This window comes from Nakaseomyces glabratus, chromosome I, assembly GCF_010111755.1.
Source record: "Nakaseomyces glabratus chromosome I, complete sequence".
In the NCBI taxonomy this organism is placed as follows: Eukaryota; Fungi; Ascomycota; class Saccharomycetes; order Saccharomycetales; family Saccharomycetaceae; genus Nakaseomyces; species Nakaseomyces glabratus.
In genome coordinates this window covers 1,116,653-1,138,250 of record NC_088959.1, presented here as the reverse complement: position 1 = coordinate 1,138,250, position 21,598 = coordinate 1,116,653, and the positions used below count along the sequence as shown (strand labels likewise).

Below are 21,598 nucleotides of genomic sequence, written 5' to 3'. Positions count from 1 at the left end.
CCTTAAAAAATATATTCATATTCGAACTGGATTTCAATAAACCCAGCAGAGTAAATGAATGTTGCTGCATAACGAACTAGACAACTAGGGGATATCTTCAACTTTAATGTCCTTAAGACAACAAAAACATTGCTATTGTTTCCCCAATAGTAGTGTGATTAATTAGTAAAAACAATCATCATGGTAATTTTTGTCCATGATTCGACGAACGCGCTTTTGGCACAATGACTATTTTTAATCTGATCATCTTCTGATTAAGCCATGCCTAACAGAATCAAAATAGTGAATGACGTAGACAATAAAATGGCATCAAATTTGATCTTGAATGTAGAACCTGCACCATGGAATACGGAAGCAGTTTGAGTCTGCGACACCTTGTTGCCACTTTCAACGGCAGAAGAACCTGTCGGAGCAAACGTTTCCAAAGAACTACCGTGCAGTGACGAATAACCTGAATTAGAACCAGTTGTATAGATGCTAGTCCCTCCGACAAAACTAATAGCAGTAGCTTTATTGTTGCCATTCAACGTAGTAGTGATTCTCTGAAGATCAGAGATGGATTCAGTAGCGCTACTGACTGATATTTCGGTTTGGATTGTGTTACCGTTGTGATCAGTACATGGAGCAGTGGTAGTTATCGTTATTACCTGTCCGCTGGAGTCGGTGGTGGTGATGTGGGACACAACTTCGGTCTCAACACTGCCGTTGGACTTCGTGACAACAGTGGTGTAGTCTGCGTCGTTTGAGCATACAGTGCATGGAACAGTGGTGACAACAGTTGTAGGCTTGCCATTGGAGTCGGTGGTGGTGATGTGGGACACAACTTCGGTCTCAACACTGCCGTTGGACTTCGTGACAACAGTCGTGTAGTCAGCATTACCGTTGTGATCAGTACATGGAGCAGTGGTAGTTATCGTTATTACCTGTCCGCTGGAGTCGGTGGTGGTGATGTGGGACACAACTTCGGTCTCAACACTGCCGTTGGACTTCGTGACAACAGTGGTGTAGTCTGCGTCGTTTGAGCATACAGTGCATGGAACAGTGGTGACAACAGTTGTAGGCTTGCCATTGGAGTCGGTGGTGGTGATGTGGGACACAACTTCGGTCTCAACACTGCCGTTGGACTTCGTGACAACAGTCGTGTAGTCAGCATTACCGTTGTGATCAGTACATGGAGCAGTGGTAGTTATCGTTATTACCTGTCCGCTGGAGTCGGTGGTGGTGATGTGGGACACAACTTCGGTCTCAACACTGCCGTTGGACTTCGTGACAACAGTCGTGTAGTCGGCCTCGCCGCTTGGCTTGGTCAATGGGATGGTGGTGACCATCGTGGTAGGCTTGCCGTTGGAACCTGTGGTGGTGATGTGGGAGACGAGGTCGGTGTGGACCATGCTGTCAGAGCCGGTGATCACGGTGGTGTAGTCGGCCTCGCCGCTTGGCTTGGTCAATGGGATGGTGGTGACCATCGTGGTAGGCTTGCCGTTGGAACCTGTGGTGGTGATGTGGGAGACGAGGTCGGTGTGGACCATGCTGTCAGAGCCGGTGATCACGGTGGTGTAGTCGGCCTCGCCGCTTGGCTTGGTCAATGGGATGGTGGTGACCATCGTGGTAGGCTTGCCGTTGGAACCTGTGGTGGTGATGTGGGAGACGAGGTCGGTGTGGACCATGCTGTCAGAGCCGGTGATCACGGTGGTGTAGTCGGCCTCGCCGCTTGGCTTGGTCAATGGGATGGTGGTGACCATCGTGGTAGGCTTGCCGTTGGAACCTGTGGTGGTGATGTGGGAGACGAGGTCGGTGTGGACCATGCTGTCAGAGCCGGTGATCACGGTGGTGTAGTCGGCCTCGCCGCTTGGCTTGGTCAATGGGATGGTGGTGACCATCGTGGTAGGCTTGCCGTTGGAACCTGTGGTGGTGATGTGGGAGACGAGGTCGGTGTGGACCATGCTGTCAGAGCCGGTGATCACGGTGGTGTAGTCGGCCTCGCCGCTTGGCTTGGTCAATGGGATGGTGGTGACCATCGTGGTAGGCTTGCCGTTGGAACCTGTGGTGGTGATGTGGGAGACGAGGTCGGTGTGGACCATGCTGTCAGAGCCGGTGATCACGGTGGTGTAGTCGGCCTCGCCGCTTGGCTTGGTCAATGGGATGGTGGTGACCATCGTGGTAGGCTTGCCGTTGGAACCTGTGGTGGTGATGTGGGAGACGAGGTCGGTGTGGACCATGCTGTCAGAGCCGGTGATCACGGTGGTGTAGTCGGCCTCGCCGCTTGGCTTGGTCAATGGGATGGTGGTGACCATCGTGGTAGGCTTGCCGTTGGAACCTGTGGTGGTGATGTGGGAGACGAGGTCGGTGTGGACCATGCTGTCAGAGCCGGTGATCACGGTGGTGTAGTCGGCCTCGCCGCTTGGCTTGGTCAATGGGATGGTGGTGACCATCGTGGTAGGCTTGCCGTTGGAACCTGTGGTGGTGATGTGGGAGACGAGGTCGGTGTGGACCATGCTGTCAGAGCCGGTGATCACGGTGGTGTAGTCGGCCTCGCCGCTTGGCTTGGTCAATGGGATGGTGGTGACCATCGTGGTAGGCTTGCCGTTGGAACCTGTGGTGGTGATGTGGGAGACGAGGTCGGTGTGGACCATGCTGTCAGAGCCGGTGATCACGGTGGTGTAGTCGGCCTCGCCGCTTGGCTTGGTCAATGGGATGGTGGTGACCATCGTGGTAGGCTTGCCGTTGGAACCTGTGGTGGTGATGTGGGAGACGAGGTCGGTGTGGACCATGCTGTCAGAGCCGGTGATCACGGTGGTGTAGTCGGCCTCGCCGCTTGGCTTGGTCAATGGGATGGTGGTGACCATCGTGGTAGGCTTGCCGTTGGAACCTGTGGTGGTGATGTGGGAGACGAGGTCGGTGTGGACCATGCTGTCAGAGCCGGTGATCACGGTGGTGTAGTCGGCCTCGCCGCTTGGCTTGGTCAATGGGATGGTGGTGACCATCGTGGTAGGCTTGCCGTTGGAACCTGTGGTGGTGATGTGGGAGACGAGGTCGGTGTGGACCATGCTGTCAGAGCCGGTGATCACGGTGGTGTAGTCGGCCTCGCCGCTTGGCTTGGTCAATGGGATGGTGGTGACCATCATGGTAGGCTTGCCGTTGGAACCTGTGGTGGTGATGTGGGAGACGAGGTCGGTGTGGACCATGCTGTCAGAGCCGGTGATCACGGTGGTGTAGTCGGCCTCGCCGCTTGGCTTGGTCAATGGGATGGTGGTGACCATCGTGGTAGGCTTGCCGTTGGAACCTGTGGTGGTGATGTGGGAGACGAGGTCGGTGTGGACCATGCTGTCAGAGCCGGTGATCACGGTGGTGTAGTCGGCCTCGCCGCTTGGCTTGGTCAATGGGATGGTGGTGACCATCGTGGTAGGCTTGCCGTTGGAACCTGTGGTGGTGATGTGGGAGACGAGGTCGGTGTGGACCATGCTGTCAGAGCCGGTGATCACGGTGGTGTAGTCGGCCTCGCCGCTTGGCTTGGTCAATGGGATGGTGGTGACCATCGTGGTAGGCTTGCCGTTGGAACCTGTGGTGGTGATGTGGGAGACGAGGTCGGTGTGGACCATGCTGTCAGAGCCGGTGATCACGGTGGTGTAGTCGGCCTCGCCGCTTGGCTTGGTCAATGGGATGGTGGTGACCATCGTGGTAGGCTTGCCGTTGGAACCTGTGGTGGTGATGTGGGAGACGAGGTCGGTGTGGACCATGCTGTCAGAGCCGGTGATCACGGTGGTGTAGTCGGCCTCGCCGCTTGGCTTGGTCAATGGGATGGTGGTGACCATCATGGTAGGCTTGCCGTTGGAACCTGTGGTGGTGATGTGGGAGACGAGGTCGGTGTGGACCATGCTGTCAGAGCCGGTGATCACGGTGGTGTAGTCGGCCTCGCCGCTTGGCTTGGTCAATGGGATGGTGGTGACCATCGTGGTAGGCTTGCCGTTGGAACCTGTGGTGGTGATGTGGGAGACGAGGTCGGTGTGGACCATGCTGTCAGAGCCGGTGATCACGGTGGTGTAGTCGGCCTCGCCGCTTGGCTTGGTCAATGGGATGGTGGTGACCATCGTGGTAGGCTTGCCGTTGGAACCTGTGGTGGTGATGTGGGAGACGAGGTCGGTGTGGACCATGCTGTCAGAGCCGGTGATCACGGTGGTGTAGTCGGCCTCGCCGCTTGGCTTGGTCAATGGGATGGTGGTGACCATCGTGGTAGGCTTGCCGTTGGAACCTGTGGTGGTGATGTGGGAGACGAGGTCGGTGTGGACCATGCTGTCAGAGCCGGTGATCACGGTGGTGTAGTCGGCCTCGCTGCTTGGCTTGGTCAATGGGATGGTGGTGACCATCATGGTAGGCTTGCCGTTGGAACCTGTGGTGGTGATGTGGGAGACGAGGTCGGTGTGGACCATGCTGTCAGAGCCGGTGATCACGGTGGTGTAGTCGGCCTCGCCGCTTGGCTTGGTCAATGGGATGGTGGTGACCATCGTGGTAGGCTTGCCGTTGGAAACTGTGCTGTAGTCTGTGGTGGTTTCAACTTGTGTTGGGTAGTTTATTACGGTGGTTACGGTTGTGTATGTGATCACTGTGGTAACAATTGTGGTAAGCTTGCCATTGGAGTCTGTGGTAGTGATGTGAGAGACAAAGTCAGAGCTGGTAATTGCCGTGGTGTACTCATCTGTGGTCATTGATGGTGTTAGTGTCGTTTCATAAATAGACACCACACCGTCTTTATATGTAGTTATGTACCAGGATATCGTTTCAGTGGTCAAATGACCCTGACTATCAGTCACTGTTAGTGTAACTAAACCACTGCCTGGGTAAGTAGTTTCTACTTTGGTAGGAGAGACGTTTGGGTTGGTGGTTGGTGTTACCGTTGTTTCATATATAGACACCACGCCGTCTTTATATGTAGTTACATACCAGGATATTGTTTCAGTGGTCAAATGACCCTGACTATCAGTCACTGTTAGTGTAACTAAACCACTGCCTGGGTAAGTAGTTTCTACTTTAGTAGGAGCACTGCTCTCAGTTCCGGTAACTATACTTGTGTGGTCATCTGGAAGGGTCATTGTTGTTAAACAAAGAGACAGGTGACCGTTTTTATCTAAGGTTTCGTACAGTGATACTACTTCAGTGAAGACATGGCCTTGATTATCAGTCACTATCATTGTTTCGCCAACACCTGTTAATTTTGAAGTTGGGTAAGTAGTTACTACATTGGTAGGAGTGACTTTGGGGTTGTCAGTTAGTGTCATAGTTGTTAACGTCAGAGATGGTGTACCGTTTGCACCTTCAATTACTAGCTGAGATACTACTTCAGTGAAGACATGGCCTTGATTATCAGTCACTATCATTGTATCGCCAACACCTGTTATTATTGAAGGTGAGTAAGTAGTTACTACATTGGTAGGAGTGACTTTGGGGTTGTCAGTTAGTGTCATAGTTGTTAACGTCAGAGATGGTGTACCGTTTGCACCTTCAATTACTAGCTGAGATACTACTTCAGTGAAGACATGGCCTTGATTATCAGTCACTATCATTGTATCGCCAACACCTGTTATTATTGAAGGTGAGTAAGTAGTTACTACATTGGTAGGAGTGACTTTGGGGTTGTCAGTTGGTGTCATAGTTGTTAACGTAAGATATATCACACCGTCTGGATCTGTAGCTTGTATCATAGATATTACCTCAGTGATGACATTTCCTTGACTATCAGTTACTACTGCTGTTTCAGCAGCTCTTTTTATTAGTGGACTTTGAGAAGTAGTAACCATAGTCGCAAAATTGCCATTGGAATTGGTGGTGGCGTTATATGAACTAATAACTGTGGTAGTTAAAGATTCACTATTCGAACGTATTACAGTCTTATCAATGTTATCATTGCTTGAATTGATGTCAAAGATTGTTGTTGGTTTACCATCAGAATTTGTTGTAATGGTTGTGGATATACTATCTTTACCTTCCAACCCCTTATCTTTCATAGATGAAACAGTTTTAAATGAATTTGATGGCCTTGATGATGTAAATGAATCCATTGTAGGACTGTTACTTTTTACTGTAGTAATGGTATTTTCACTGCCATCTTCATTTGTAACTGTGATAGTTGTTGTTACAACTTCTGGTAATTTTTTGTCTTCAATAGTAATGGTAGTATAATAAGCAAATGGAGACCCGTTCAAATCAATACCTGTAACCTTGCTAACGACATTAGTTTCGGTTGTACTTTCGTTATATCTTGTCAAGGTGTACACGTCAGGAGGTGAGAATATAGTTGTAGTACCAATCATAGGCAAGTCATTTGAGTTATAGGTGGAGAAGAAAGAAATTGTTTCTGAAAAACCTAAATCATTAATGGTCTCATATGAATTAGGAACTTTGAAGGTATATAATGGAATCTCAATACATGGTTGACATACTGATGGTGCTGAGTTTGGTGTTGGTCCTTTGTAAATTACAAAATTGTAATTATTGTAATTTGTGCCTTGAATATTGATACTTTTGACAATTTCGAAGTCAGATTCGTTGTAACCTAAGCCAATATCTACTGTGAACTTTTGTAGACTTATGAAACCAGTTGTAAATGTTGCTATACCGGTCAAAGAATTGTAGGTAACCTTTCTGATTGGAAATATGGGGTATAAAAACCCGTTACCATTTCCTAAACCGTGAACGGCAACATTTTGTCCATTAGTAAAGGCCAAAACAGAAGAGGAGTGTGATAAATATATTGTTTGTTGTTGCATATCATAGTCGTAGATATTAAAAACAGATCCTTCACCAACAGAAATACATCCACCACCATGAATAGCCTTACTTAGCTTGTAAGTACTATTCGCTAAGCAAATTGTACCAGTGTTAATCCAATTATTACCGCTACTTATTTTCACTTGTTGTGGTTTGTTTCTATCAGTACCTTTCGAATAGATGAGACCAGTGTTTGTTGTAGAGCTTGCATAAATGCCGATTGTATCACCCTGACTAGATGTAAACATCATATGTCCGGTATTGGTGAAGGTACCATCATTAATTGTCCAGGAACCAGAGGATGTACTCTTCCTATCATCCACAACAACTATACCATCATTCTGAAAAACAAAATCGCCAAATAGAGCGTGACTTGAAGAAATATCAAACCCTTTCATATTATCGTTGATATAGTAAAGAGCACCCCCTTTGTCGACTTTAACTGTCTGATACATTGGAACAGAATTCATTTCCTGAAATGCTAAATAAGCGCCTCCTAAAACGATATAACCGTTTCCGTATCCGGTGGGATTATTCCCGTCAACGATAGTATCAGTTTCAATCACGGCTTGGGCAGTAACATTGCAGATAATACTGAAAATTCGAATCACCCACAAAATCCATATGGGGAATGGGAGTCTTTTTTTCATTATTGAGTTTTCACTAATGGTAAATTGTTTTTCTTGATTTTCGATATTTGTAGTTTTTAGTTCAAAAGCCCACTTTGTAATGACGATTCTTAACTAACAGGCTTGTTCTTACTTATTAAGATCTAGACCTAAGAACTTTTTGAGCTTTAATAGGAAAGAAAATTCTGTGCCATTAAAGACTCAAAAATCTTTTTATTTGTGTTCTTTATATACTTCATGAAAACAAATGATAAATCTCAAAACGTTTGGGAGGTGAAGGGTACAGCATATATTCCATAAGCCACAAATAAAATACATCTTTACTCGCAATACTATCTGAAAGAACGTTCTTGTTGATCTTACAATGCCGGATCTAATATTTCTAGCTAGTTTTCTATTGTGATTCCTTCAAATAGTAAAACCCTTAGGTCGTTTAGAAAGCAAAAATTAGTTACATGTCACATCCGTTGTTAAATTTCCTTTGAACTTAATATTCTGTGCAAAGCAAAGTACTTTTTTTATTAGATGATCCAATAGAATGAATAAATGTCTTACTAATTTATGAGTTAAGTTCAATTATAGTAAATCTGCATCATTACTCCTCTTTTAACAAAATATTGGGTAATTAATAAAACAAAGCCGTACTTTCAGTTTTGATACAGAGTACTTTATGAGCTTCTTTTGGTATAGTAACAGCAAAATAATTCTGTTTTTTCTCTGTCAAATATCTGAGAGAAGATATAATTATCGGGTATATTAAAAACAATTTTATACCTACTAATGATCTTGAAAAGGTATCTATTATAAAATCCTTACAGAATAATGGCAAAATTATTTGATATGTGACTTCTATTCCCTTTTATTCAGCAAAATAGAGATCATAGTTTATAAATCATTGCTTACCAAACTAATTTCCCACAGGCAACATTCCACAGGTATTACTTCAAATTTAAAACGTATTCCGGAGAATTTATTGAAACGTCTTTAAATAAAACAATTCATGAAAAATGGAGAGATCAGACATATGAAAGAGTAGATTATATTGTGTAGCATCAAAAGCTTCGTTTAATTAGCTGAAGGGCACTTCTCACAAAATTGTATTAATTATTTAATGAGGTTTCTTGTATGTTTAAAGAGGTATAAGATTACACTGATGATTTGTAACAGCATCATTGCTACTTCACAAATTACAGTATGGCGATTTGTAAGATAAGAACACAATGCGCAATATTATTATATGGATAATTTTTGCCCAAAATTATGTAGTGATTTTTTTCATTATTTGGGACATCAGAGGTTTAGCAGCGATTCTAGCTTCTTCTGCTTCCTTTCGTTTTTCCAAAATGAAATGAAGCAATTTAACGAGTTTCAGTTTTAGGTAATAATTCAAGGAACATATAGGAAAGTACTTTTTACCATTTTTTTGTTTCACAATAGTTATTGATTCACAACTAGAAAATGATAATGTCATTATCTACTTGAGGAGAACCTGGTAAATATAGTATTCTATACTATGTTTTAAAAATTGTATTCTTTTACAACTATGAACATCAAAAGTATGCAATTGAGGAAAAGCTAATAACATTTGAGTGAAGTAGTGCTGCGTTCTAAAAATTGTGGCACAAGTTTCTAGAAAAGCTTAGAATTTAAGTATGTGACAAACATTGCAAAGTTGGAAAGGTATATTTGTAAACTCACCCTACAAACACACATTTAAATGGGCTGTTGATGTGTTAAATTCTTCAACAGTTTGATTGTCGTAGATTATAGTGCAGTGAAAAAAGGTGTTGAAAATAAAATATTAAAAAGTAAACGATTTTTTTACTGGTTGTTATGCAGTGCAATAAATAACTGCATAGATGTTTATTTTTATTGCCTTGGCTTACTTCCCTATTTATGACATTTTCTTTTCTTTCTTTTTTTCATCTTTTTTTGCTGACATTCTTTTTCTTTTTCTGTTGCTTTTTCTTGAACAAAATTGCTCCATATTACCCTGCACAAAAATACTAATTCGATCAAAAGTCTGGTTGAGTAATTAAACAATTCAGAAAGAGTTATGTATATTAATCCAATATGTTGTTACCACTAAATATTTCATAATAATTTAAGACAAGATACGTATATTGTTAAATCGATGCCTATGCTATATTTGTATAATGAATTGTATTGAAATGGAAAGCAATTGGTTATATAGATATTGTATAAGTTAGGGGTCAGCAAATTATATGATAGCAAGAAATTTTGATGAACATATTTCCCCTTTATTTCTATTTGTTGTTATATATGTAAAGTTAAAGGCTCATCTCACACTTGAGGAGAATTTGGCACAGATTTCGTAAAACAGTGTTTAGTATACGCATTGAAAGCAAGCTGTTTTTCCACTACTAAAAAACAGTATTATTTATTACATAGTCAGTAATTGATTGTTTCGTTTTGATATAATTATTTTCAAAATTATTACAGAACTATATTAAAAGATCATCTTCAATAGTAGCTTCTAATAAACTTGAGTAAAAATTAAATAAACGAAGTATTCATTTTTTTCTCTCTACAGAAATACATATCAAATCGTTTACTACTAAATTATAATATTATCTGATATAGTATCAGTACTGGAAAATTTTTTAAAGCAATGTATTTTTGTTGAAACAACGCCTATTAATAGTGGAGAGTTTTTTTACTGTAAATTCCCTTTCTGCATTCATTTTATGACTATTTCATAGATTATACAGACACTGCGGCATTTTGTTATCGTATTTTTTATGGTGAATTAGTGTTATTTCGATAGTATTTTATTAATTTGAGAATGACAAACAACTTAACAGAAGTATAGTTTTTTGAAATTTAATATTAGTAATTTCAGTATATAGATAAAACCATTTGTCTCTGCTTGAGCTGTTAAATTTATTGAATCTTTTTCGTTTTATGTATTAATTAACTGGATTTTCTGTCGCTTTTAAATTTTTATCGGTTATATACAATGAGCGAACACAAAATCCTTTTGTTATTAGAAGAGTGGGCCAATGAATATAGAAGTTACGTCGTTAATTTACAGTGCCGGTACGAATAATCGGACGCCATTCGTTTATGATTATGTAGTTAATTATCGGAAATAATGAAATTTGTCCGAAATCGAATTCGTTTAAATCTTCCTATGATACTAAAAGAGTTAACTGATTTCGACAGCAATGCAAAAATATAGGAGTGATACTATTGATATATAGTAAAAAAAATTGAAATTATAATAATCAGTAAACTGACATCTCTTCCTCGTGAGAGAATGCCATACTATTGAAAAGTGGTGTTCAGCTTTTTTGGTACATGAAATCTTATGGTCATTTAGCTGAATGTACTGTTGGAATGGAAAACCATTATTCTCAATGGCAATTTAATAATAATAAGTTCTCAACACTGATATTAAATTAGTATTATCAATACTTACCAAGAAAAAAGTGAAGTATGAACTTATTTTTCAAGTATTGTTTACCATAACACATACTGTGTACTTAAATTATTAAATCATCATTAAAATTGAAAACATAAAATTTAGATAATTCAATTCATCTACATAATAAAAGCACTATGATATTATTTTGCTTCTTCAATTTTGATAGTTTCTCGCCCTTGCTGGTGCTTTCAACAAGCATAAAATGGTTTTCTAAAAATCAAGGAAAATAGATTAGTTTTATGGAAACTCATACATTTGTTCATACAAATTATATGAGATTTATTATATTTTGAAACTATTTCAGACCTTAATAAATTCAACACTTCAAAGTTATTTTTAGATTTAGTATGTATGTTACTAAGTATATAGTATAAGCGTTTCAATTTATCTATTTTACGAAATCATTCCAGAAAAACAATCTATAGTGATAGGTAATTATTAGAAAGCACAGAAGTGTTTTTTAGGATTCCTCTTAATATTGGCAACTCCTATGTTGTAATGTATGTATATAAACCTAGTAGCGATTCCCAACACATTCGTTCCGGGTAACAAAACCATCGATATAAAAGGCTAATCAATATATTTGTTATTATATGCAATATATTATATACTATTTAATATTTCCTCATACTCTCATTTGAGGATTATCTTGTCATTAAATAGAAATTTCCTGCTATAATTTATATTTTATTGACTACAAAGTTGTCTTGGTTTGAAAAATAATTAAACTCATTTAAAATATCTTCCATGTATGTTCCCCAAGCGTCATAGGTGTGATCTAAATACAAAATATTGCATCTTCTATTAATTAGTTCTCAGTAGTATTACAAACTGCTGGTGTTCAATAAATGACCTTGGGAGGTAATATTCTCTCAGATTGTTTTGGCTGATTAATTCCTAACAACTTTGTAGGACCTATGATTATCTATTACCAGCGGTACAAGATCACGCCTTTATATGATCTTACATTGTAAGAGATACAAAAAATATTTGGTATGAATTATTCTATGTATATAAATGATATATTAGACCTTTAATGGAGCAAAGTAACAGTTTTTTTTTTTAATCTAATAAGAATTCCTTTTCAACCATATTTAGAAGCAAAATTCGAGCCCACCAATCAGAACTATAAAATTTGTTTTATATTTGATGCCTTTTTTGTTTGTTCTGGAGTATATATGTAGTACATGAGATAGTTTTATTTAATTTTAACGTCTCAAACTGTAACACAGAGCTCCTATTTGATTTATATACCAATAACTCCTCTAATCCTTTTTTTATTTATTTTTGATAGAATTTCCAAATAATTTAAGTATATGATATCATATTTCTTTACCAACAAAAGCTTAGCACATAGGATCCTATTAACTGTTCCATAATAATCGTCTAAATTAAAATAAAATATGGTAATATATTGTATGAATAATGCCATCCATTTTCATGATTTTTTTTCTTTAGCCAAGGAAACATTATTACATTACCGCTTTTAGAATTACCTCGAAATTTATAAAATTTGGTAATATAAACGACAATTGACTTTTGTGTGAAAACAGTATCCCTGCTAACTGATTCGAGCCTCATATTATTTTGAGCGCCAGTCGCTTTAGAAATTTGAAACATAAATAAAAACGTTTTATATGGATGTCATTTATGGATGTCATACAAGGATGATCAAATATATTATATGTCATGTATTATCTATTTGGATGGTAAAACTCCCATTACTATTAGTTAGAAAAATTGTAATTTTATGCTTTAATTGTACGGCTTTGTTTTTAGGACAAGTATTTTTTTATAATCATTTTGTTCAATGTACTACGCTACTTAACCTCACAGGATAAAGAGGTATATTTTTCATTCTTGAATTATTATTGCACAACTTCGGGTTCCTTCATGGTTATAACCTAGTAGATAGCGAATAAAATACATATAATAAAGCCATTGTATTTACAAATAAACACGAAGATGGCTATTACGTTACTATATATTTTTAATGTCCTAGAGTTCTTCCTCTAATTGTGGGTTTTAGAAATTTAGTGTAAACTGCAAAACTGTGAAAAGAAATCTGGACAGGTATGAAACATTTAGAATACTAAACACAGAGCTCTTACGCTATGAATTACATATCTTATTTTGTGTCAAGATAGCAGCAATTTTTTTTTTTGTATATATATGAGCAAAATCAATGAGCATAGTATACTGATAGAGAAATGAGTACTGTATATGTTATAGCTATCGGTGATGATAAAAAAGAAGATCTTACCCTGTAAAGACGAGTTGCGGTACAACTAAAAATACTACCGTGTAATAGTTCCTAAAATTTGAATGTAAGATACAAATGTTTGTTCACTCCTGTTATATTTGTAATTAATCTCTATCAAGTAACTTATTTTTTTGTTTACCTGTTAAAGTTGGTAACCGTTTTCCAAAAGTTGAAGTTATATATTTTATTATATTATAATTGACTTGAAGCATTTATCTTATATCCAAAAACATTAATGACACATTAAGTAGCATAAATTGTAATTCACTGTTCTTTTTATTGTTCATCGTTGGTATTATAGGAAGGTTACAGATTGTGATAAAACATATATTTTATAAAACAAAAAAAAGAAAAAGAAAACTAATACAGTAGCAAATCTGAATTTTTTCTGTCAGATATATTTATCTTGAGTTTATCTGATTATTTACAATATCGAGATATATTTCAACTGGTTCCTTCATAAGACCAATTTTCATAGATAAAGCAAAAGCTTAGGTCTCGATTATTTCTTTTCTCTGGTTTTCATTATAATGTTCTTAATCCAAAATACATTTAATTTCTTATGTACAGTCCTTCCATTTCAGCAGATAACCGCATTCAAATCGATATTATATATAAAGGTTTGCTGTACCTCGTTGAAATGATCTCTATAAAATCTATCAAAACGTAGTTCTATCTAATTTACTGTAAGAGTTAGGGAAAAATATTAAATGCATGACTATTTTTTTTATTTCTCTACCGTTCAAAAATTTTACTGCCTATATTAAAGACATATATTAGAATGAACTATTATTATCTTATTTGTATCATAATTCTTGTGATTACCATATTTACTTATCCTAACACTCAATGAATGATAAGTTTGGTGTAAAATATATAAGCCATATCTCTTATTGATTAAAACCTTACGTAATAAATTATTCTGATTATTTCACATTTAATTAAGGAAACGACTTTAGGCGAATAATAAAGAAAGATATCATTAATGATGTGTTTTTATTGACTTTCTTTGTCTTACATAAAGATTATTTTATTATAGAAAATTGATTTATTTGTCTGATGATACCTACAAAGACACTACGGGTCCTAATGTTCTGTAGTGAATGTTTATATCAATTTGTTTCATTTTGTCTTTTTTTTGTATTTACTATCAACCTATAAATGTGTATATATTGAAATTGGAATAAAACAATTATCTATTTTGAAAGGCTTTTCAGGAAATAGCGCCCTTATTTTTAATGACCCTTGTTATTGTAGCAATATAGAAGATTACCACAAATTTTCAAAAGTCAATTTAATGTAAGCAACGGAAATTGCTGTTTCAGTTTTTTAATATGTCCAATATATTCAATCGATCCGCTCAAGTATATTCTATCTGTTATTTTCCCTTTTAATCCGGCCTTCTATATGAATATGAAATCAACAACAAATACTGATCTAGGAAGTTTAGAAGTATTTTCAACCATAAATATCTATGGCATAGAAATTTTAGGACTATAGGTATCTCAGTATACTTGGATTTGTATTGTGTTAGATCACGTTCCATTTTCAAAGTCCTTGCTTTAAAATTGTAAGTATTAAGTTACCAACCATAGAACGTGGTTACAAAGAGCATTAAGATGTTTTGTAAAATAATTCCATTTTATAGAAAGTTCTTCGCCTATTCTTCGATATTTTTCCCTACTTTTGGAAATTATCAGATTTTTTGCGAGCTTTAATTATCATATGCCAGTAAAGCTACCGCAGTTATCTCATAAGTAGATTTGCAACATATAATGAAAAATTATTGAGTAACTCGATGATATTTTAAGTTGTGCGTAAAATATAAACACTAAATACATTCTGATCGTAATGTAAAATTAGAGTTCAAGATAGAATCGATTCAAAATAACTCATAAAAATAATTACCTCAAGTATTAAGCATTAGAGGTTATACCGGTAACTTACGTTTGAATTGAGAATACCTCGAATAAGGGACTTGTTTGAATACTACCCAACGGATTGAAAATTAGTCAAGAACTAGTAATACCGAACTGGATTTACAGTTCCATCTATCAAAAGACATACTAATTAATAATCGATAAAGATTATCTATTGTTTGTATATAATCCGTATTTTGAATTGGTTTTCAAAGAGATTGAATAGTATTTTTTTGGAATATTTTTATGGGGTTGTTTATCCTACAATCAATCATAAATAATTCTTGCTACTTAGGACTTACAACATGAAAAAATACTGTTTTCCCATGGTAGCATAGAAGAACAGGTCCTAGAAAAGACATCATGACTAGTATAATTGTTATTAGCCAATAGTCATTAAAATCTGTATTCCAGAACACTAAATTTAGGATTTGGCATAGAAATTTACTTCTTTATATTTCGGTGAAAAATTGTGTTACTACTATTTCGAACACATCTATTGTAATTAACACTTAGCCAATATACCAAAAAAATACGTATATAATCGTGATTACATTATTCGACGTTCTTATACCACCCGGTGGATTTGTTTTACTTTTTAAGCGCAGTAACATGGAACGATATATATATATTTATTTAAATATTTTAGATAAGATAACAAATTTAGTACACACTATGAAATTGCTAACTTTTTTTCACATAATCCTTAAATTTCTATTATATTTTATATTTTGGTATAGACAGCTTACATACTGTTTGCTCTGGCAATACAAATTGTCTACTAGAGGAATTGGTGAAGTGGTTAACGTCTAATGAAAATAATAATATCTCGTTATACATGATATTTGGCGAAACAGAATATTTTGCCCTCACACTTTCTTTTCCTTACCATTTTATGCTGCCACAAGATCCTATTCATTGCATTAGTTTTCATCATTCCACTTTGTACTGCTATAGCATCGATTACTAGCAATGGATAAATGCATTGATTGGCAACAACTACAAAAAAGCATAATTCTAGCGTATATATTGTAAACTAGTTTCATATAAAATATAACCATATAGCCCAGTTCGTAAGGAACCCAATCCATAATCTGAAATCTGTTCTAATAAAATTAGGTTCGCTCACTTATATTGGTAGAAAATGCTTAAGATGGATATCAGTTTACTTGAGGAATAGGATGTTCCTAATATCGATGATTTTCGCTTACTAAATTAAATGAGACTTGATCATTTAGTTTATCTCAATATTTGTTTTTTATTGGCTTAAGTGCATTATGCAAGTTCAGATACCAGTTTGCTTAGTTGGGTCCTAATATAGACACATTATGACTTCTATATAAAAATCTGCCATTAATTTCTTCCTAGCTTTTACAATAATAATAGTGTGATTTGCTGTGTCTTTGATTGCCTTTCAAAAGAAGTGAGCAATTAAAAAAATTTTTAATTATTTCATGCCTTTGCTAACCAGGGAAACCTTTCAGTACATAGCAAAAGGACTTTTTGAGAATCCATGTTCCAAGGTTATATCGGAAGGCTATGTCTTTCATGATCATGTTAAGTCTAAAATAAAGCTTCCCCTCTACGTTAAACACAATGTGTATTAGCAACTAGCAAAAGTTTGATGGATCGGAATTCTCACAATATTTGAAAGAGTGTTTTTCTTGCCGATATGGAATTGTAAAATGAATATCACGGGATATATTGATGAATATTGCCATGTTGCAATCTCATATTGGATGAATATTTTTAATAGACTTGTTGGAGTTGCCTGTTAAAATGAGTCGATGGCTTCAGTAATAACCTTAGGAAGATAAACAGTATATTACTTTTATGTTATAGATGATAGAGAATGCTTTCTGTGTCTGATAGTCATGATATTAATAGTTAAATCCGAACAGTTTTGTTACAGTTTTCATACTTCTGTTTAACTTATTGAAACTATACATATTGCTTATCGCTTACATTCAAAATTTATAAAAGTATGGTAATATAAAAATAACTATCTGGGTTATAAACCTGGTTTATTTGTTGATCATTTCAAACAAAAATTCATTCTTTAAATGTTATTGATCAATGTTATATTATTATGATTCTAAGAAGATGTATCTCTGTTAATAGGTAAAACATGTTGCCATTAACATTCATTGCTCGTAACTCAAGAATGATAAAAAACTCTCCTATTGAAAATGATTTTCATAGTTCAAATCTAATATTGATTTGTAGTCCATGAGGTCAAAATTAGACTGAGATTTTAGTAATATATGTGCAGCTGAAATTAAGCATTCTATATATTTTTGCATAATCCAGTGCATCAGTATGTAATACTCACCTTATTAACAGCTGAATCAATTAGAAATTTTTAATTTGAGAGGATGTTCGTAACTATCTTATAGTTGGCCGACTGCTTTCAGATAAGAAGATAGAGTGGTATTGTTCAATACCTTTCAATATTAAGCATGTAATGGAATCAACAATTTGTGATAACAAAGCGACAAATTTAGAACATCGATATTGAATGTTATATGTCAAAGACTTGGACTCCAGGTTGTTGCTGCTTTTAAGAGAGTTACAGATAGAGAAAAATTTTATTATAGCCAGTAAACTGCTACTATTTGTGTCTTGTGAATAGGCAGTATAGTCAATTACTCAGTGTTGTTCATTACGCTGCCTTTACTAGTGCTGATTAATTGAGTTAATGAACTGGTTAGTTTGGTATACTGCATGGTTAAACTGTTATTACGCTTAAAAATAAGCCTCTTCTTGAAGTTTGCCTTCACTTTCATACTATTACTACATATTAAATATCATCTAGGCTTGCAGTCTCTAGAAGAACAATAGTAGAAAATATTATTCTCTCTGTCTATTATAATATAGTAGTATTTAATGAAGTTAAATATCTAGTATACAATATAGGAATAGAAACTCCATGAAAAGTTGCAAAATGGTGTGTAGAGTTTATCGAGCTTAAGAAGGATATTTTCATACTATAATTTTATTCTTTGAATATTATATCACCGGAAAAGTATCAATTTGTTAAAATTCCTACTAAGATATTGTCATTCTTACAGAGGTTGGTCTTTGCTAGTGTTGGATAGGCCGAATTGCGCTTTAAATGAGCAACCAACTAGATTCTGGGAAAAAATCAGTACTCAACCCTTAAAGGTGAGTATTGCATCACAGTATTGTTTTAAAGGAAATATTTCTCATTTTTTAGTACTTGTGAGATAGTTATATCTTTTTTTGGACTGAAACAAACAGTATAACTCAGTTCTTAAGATAAAATATTCAATGAAACTATTTGACAGTCTTAGTCAAGCTCTACAATGATCGAAGATTCTTTTTTTAGCATAATGGCTATAATACTGAATCGAGGGACAAATTCAAAGATCAATCTGTCCAACAATTATATAAAAATAGGTGCATTTTACTCGTGTGGGAAAGTCCTTTGTACTTATAGAACTGAATAAGATTGTGTTAATCGGATTCTATAAACAAAATACAATGAATGTTATTTCTTCAATGACATACTGAACTCACAATACGTTTATTATTAAGTGGTTCTAATTTATAATTATTTAATAATAATTTAATATTATATATTACAATATCAATGTAATTTTATTATCTTTTTTAATTGATTTATATGAACTTTTAGTCAATTATACTCATACTTGATGGAAATATATAAACAAAATAGTTTGTGATAGGGACAAACTCTTTAATGCCAAGCGTCTATTAAAAAAAAACTGGCTTTAAATAGAACTAAAAAATTTTAAAGCGGAAATAGTTAGTGATATAGAGGATTCAAAATAAACAAGAGTAATTGCAGTTGAAATTGCCAAGCGTGTTAAGAATTAAGGTAACAAATTCTTAGACAATATCTTTCATCAAAAGACAAAGCTATAGTATCTGATCTTTGTTTTTAGCAGTAAACTCATTCTCACTGCCTTGGGGTAATGGAGGGACACAGTTCTCAAAGAAGCATCATCTTTTGATCTGGATAACGAAAACAGGATCATTTTCCCGACTGGGACGAGTAGGCCAGGGGAGATCAAATTACGTAACATGTGATTAACCTTGGTTCACGTGTTAGGCATTGATTGATGGCTTCTGGTAGAAAAATGTCACAATAAAAATCATCCGAAGCGAAGCACCTACCTAAATTATGTGATACAAACTCTTAATCTTACTTAAATTTAATTATCTAATTGAAGAGATGTTATTAATAAGAAATAAGGTCTTGACGGCGTGTTCTATGGAAGAGTTATATAAAAGGATATAGCCATATTAATAAGTTATGAACATAGCCAAGAGATGGATGAGCATTAGGCCTGCTGTGAAAGACGGGTCGCCTTTAAAACGTAGAAGTGTCGATCGGAATATTCCCGTTTATAAGACATCTAAGGCTTGGGAACGTGATGGCCTTGATAAGGATACATGGTTCAGAAAGAAATACGCACATGTACACGCAGATCAAAAGAAACGTCAAAAAGCAGGGAGCTTAGGAAAGCGTGAAGCTCACGAACAACGTTTGGATGGTATATGTCACAGCTATAGAGATAATAAGAACGCCCATCGACAGAAATTTAAAAACTTGTACACAAATGTCACTAAATTTGCCATCAATCCTCTTTCGGAGTACCTCTATGGTGTGAATCCGATATTAGCTGCCCTTGAAAGTGATAGAAGAGGATATTTCACAAGGTTGCTACATCACGATACTAATGATAAAGATAGTAATAAGTTGACCATTCTCAGACTATGCAAAGAAAAAGGCATAAAAATTGATACTGCTGATAAGCATCAATTAAATTTAATTACCAAATCAGCAGTACACAATAATATGGTACTCGAGTGCAAACCACTTTCGATACCAGAAATCAATTCACTGCAAAATGTTAACATAGATACTGCCTCTTTCAATGTATTGCAGACTGACGGAATCACACAATGGTCAAAATCAGAGAAATTTCACAATAACGAAAGGAAGAAGTACCCAGTTGGTATATATTTAGATGAGGTGACAGATCCCCATAATATGGGTGCCATTATTAGAAGTGCATTTTTCCTTGGTGCTGATTTTGTAGCTTTGAGTCGTAAAAATTGTGCAGCTATTGGACCAGTTGTGGCGAAAACTAGTAGTGGCGCAGTGGATTACTTGCCTATGTTTTACGTAGACAAACCTCTAAAATTTTTCGAGCTATCACAGGCTGAGGGTTGGACAGTAGTTTCGAGTTCACACGGCCATTCAAAAAAGGATGTTGCAAAAACTTTAGATCTTGGCGATTTGCATAATATGAGTCATAGCATGCCGATTCTGTTAGTAATGGGCAATGAATACTCGGGAATACGAACTAATTTGAAGCAAAGAAGTGATTTTCTCGTCGCAATACCCCAAATGACTAACAATTCAACTGTGGACTCTTTAAATGTAAGTGTTGCTACTGGTATACTACTGTCAAAGCTGGTTTAGTTAATGGGGCATTCTTTCTGGTAGATTTTTGGTCCTAATTGATGAGAAACTTCGCTATTCTTATATTGTTTAAACAAGAGTTACAGTGTTCCTTTATGGCATGGTTTCGAGTGGTATAACAAAACAGTATTATAATGCATTCTACTTGTATATAAATTGTATAGAAATAGCATCTAAAATAGCATAAAGATTGTTAATCCCAAAATTCTGTGGAATCACATTTCATTTATAAGATAGAATAGAATACATATTAGCTACTAGTGTTAGGGTAATTTGATGCATGAAAGAGCCTGACCTATTCGATAAGGTTAAGGTAACTTTTCAACTGAAAGTTACAGCTTGGATTTCAAATCAACTCCAATAATCATTTATCAATATTTTGCTACTGGTGTATTTATGCGATGTCTTGAACGGAATTTATAATCATTCAAGGGTAATTGTGCTCTACGTTCTTTTATCATATTTCGGTCAATTATATCACCATAACCAACAGTCTCACTCATTCTCCAAACACTGTACTGATGTATTCTCACCACACAGCATCTGAGTAATGGATTGGGAAGAACTTCTCCTTAATGACATCTTGTACTGGGAGTTATTGACTCTCGTAGGAACGGTATATTTTCCAGTTTGGTTCATGTTTAGGCAATATAACCAGCCCTGTCACATCTGCCTGCTTGCCATCTGACAGATTATTATTACACGGGATGGAAAAAACGCCACGCAACACAGTGTAACAGCAGAAGGCAACTAACGTAGGACAATCATTTACTCCCTTTCCTTGAAACTTGGAAACAGTACAGCACCAATTGTCGACGTTCACGGCAAGTCAATGACAAGACCGTTTGGCCACCCTGTTGCCAATCTCATTTTTCCTCTGGTTTCGAGAAAGAACTACATGCACACTAATTTTTGACAATGATCGACATGCCAGGTTTTTTTTTTGCTCATGCATTATGGTAAACTATATAATGTACAGTTTCTTACTTGAACTATAAGTGTTTTACATTTTTTGTTTGACTAAAGACGGTAACAGACAATTCTCTCTTTTATTTGACTTCTTGACAGAAAAAAAAAAGACAGAAATTTTGAAGATTAAAA

At 36.5% G+C, this 21,598-nt stretch overlaps 2 protein-coding genes across 2 annotated transcripts; one reads left to right on the top strand and one right to left on the bottom strand.

The window, feature by feature from the left end:
• Window positions 1-254: 254 nt before the first annotated feature.
• GVI51_I10791 (uncharacterized protein) lies at window positions 255-7,412 on the bottom strand (the record flags this gene model as incomplete). The annotated part of the gene is made up of 1 exon (XM_065626630.1): window positions 255-7,412. The coding sequence occupies one exon, from the start codon at window positions 7,410-7,412 to the stop codon at window positions 255-257; it is 7,158 nt and encodes a 2,385-aa protein (XP_065482702.1).
• An 11,909-nt stretch (window positions 7,413-19,321) lies between these two features.
• Window positions 19,322-20,497, top strand: MRM1 (Mrm1p; the record flags this gene model as incomplete). The annotated part of the gene is made up of 1 exon (XM_447717.2): window positions 19,322-20,497. The coding sequence occupies one exon, from the start codon at window positions 19,322-19,324 to the stop codon at window positions 20,495-20,497; it is 1,176 nt and encodes a 391-aa protein (XP_447717.2).
• Window positions 20,498-21,598: the final 1,101 nt, after the last annotated feature.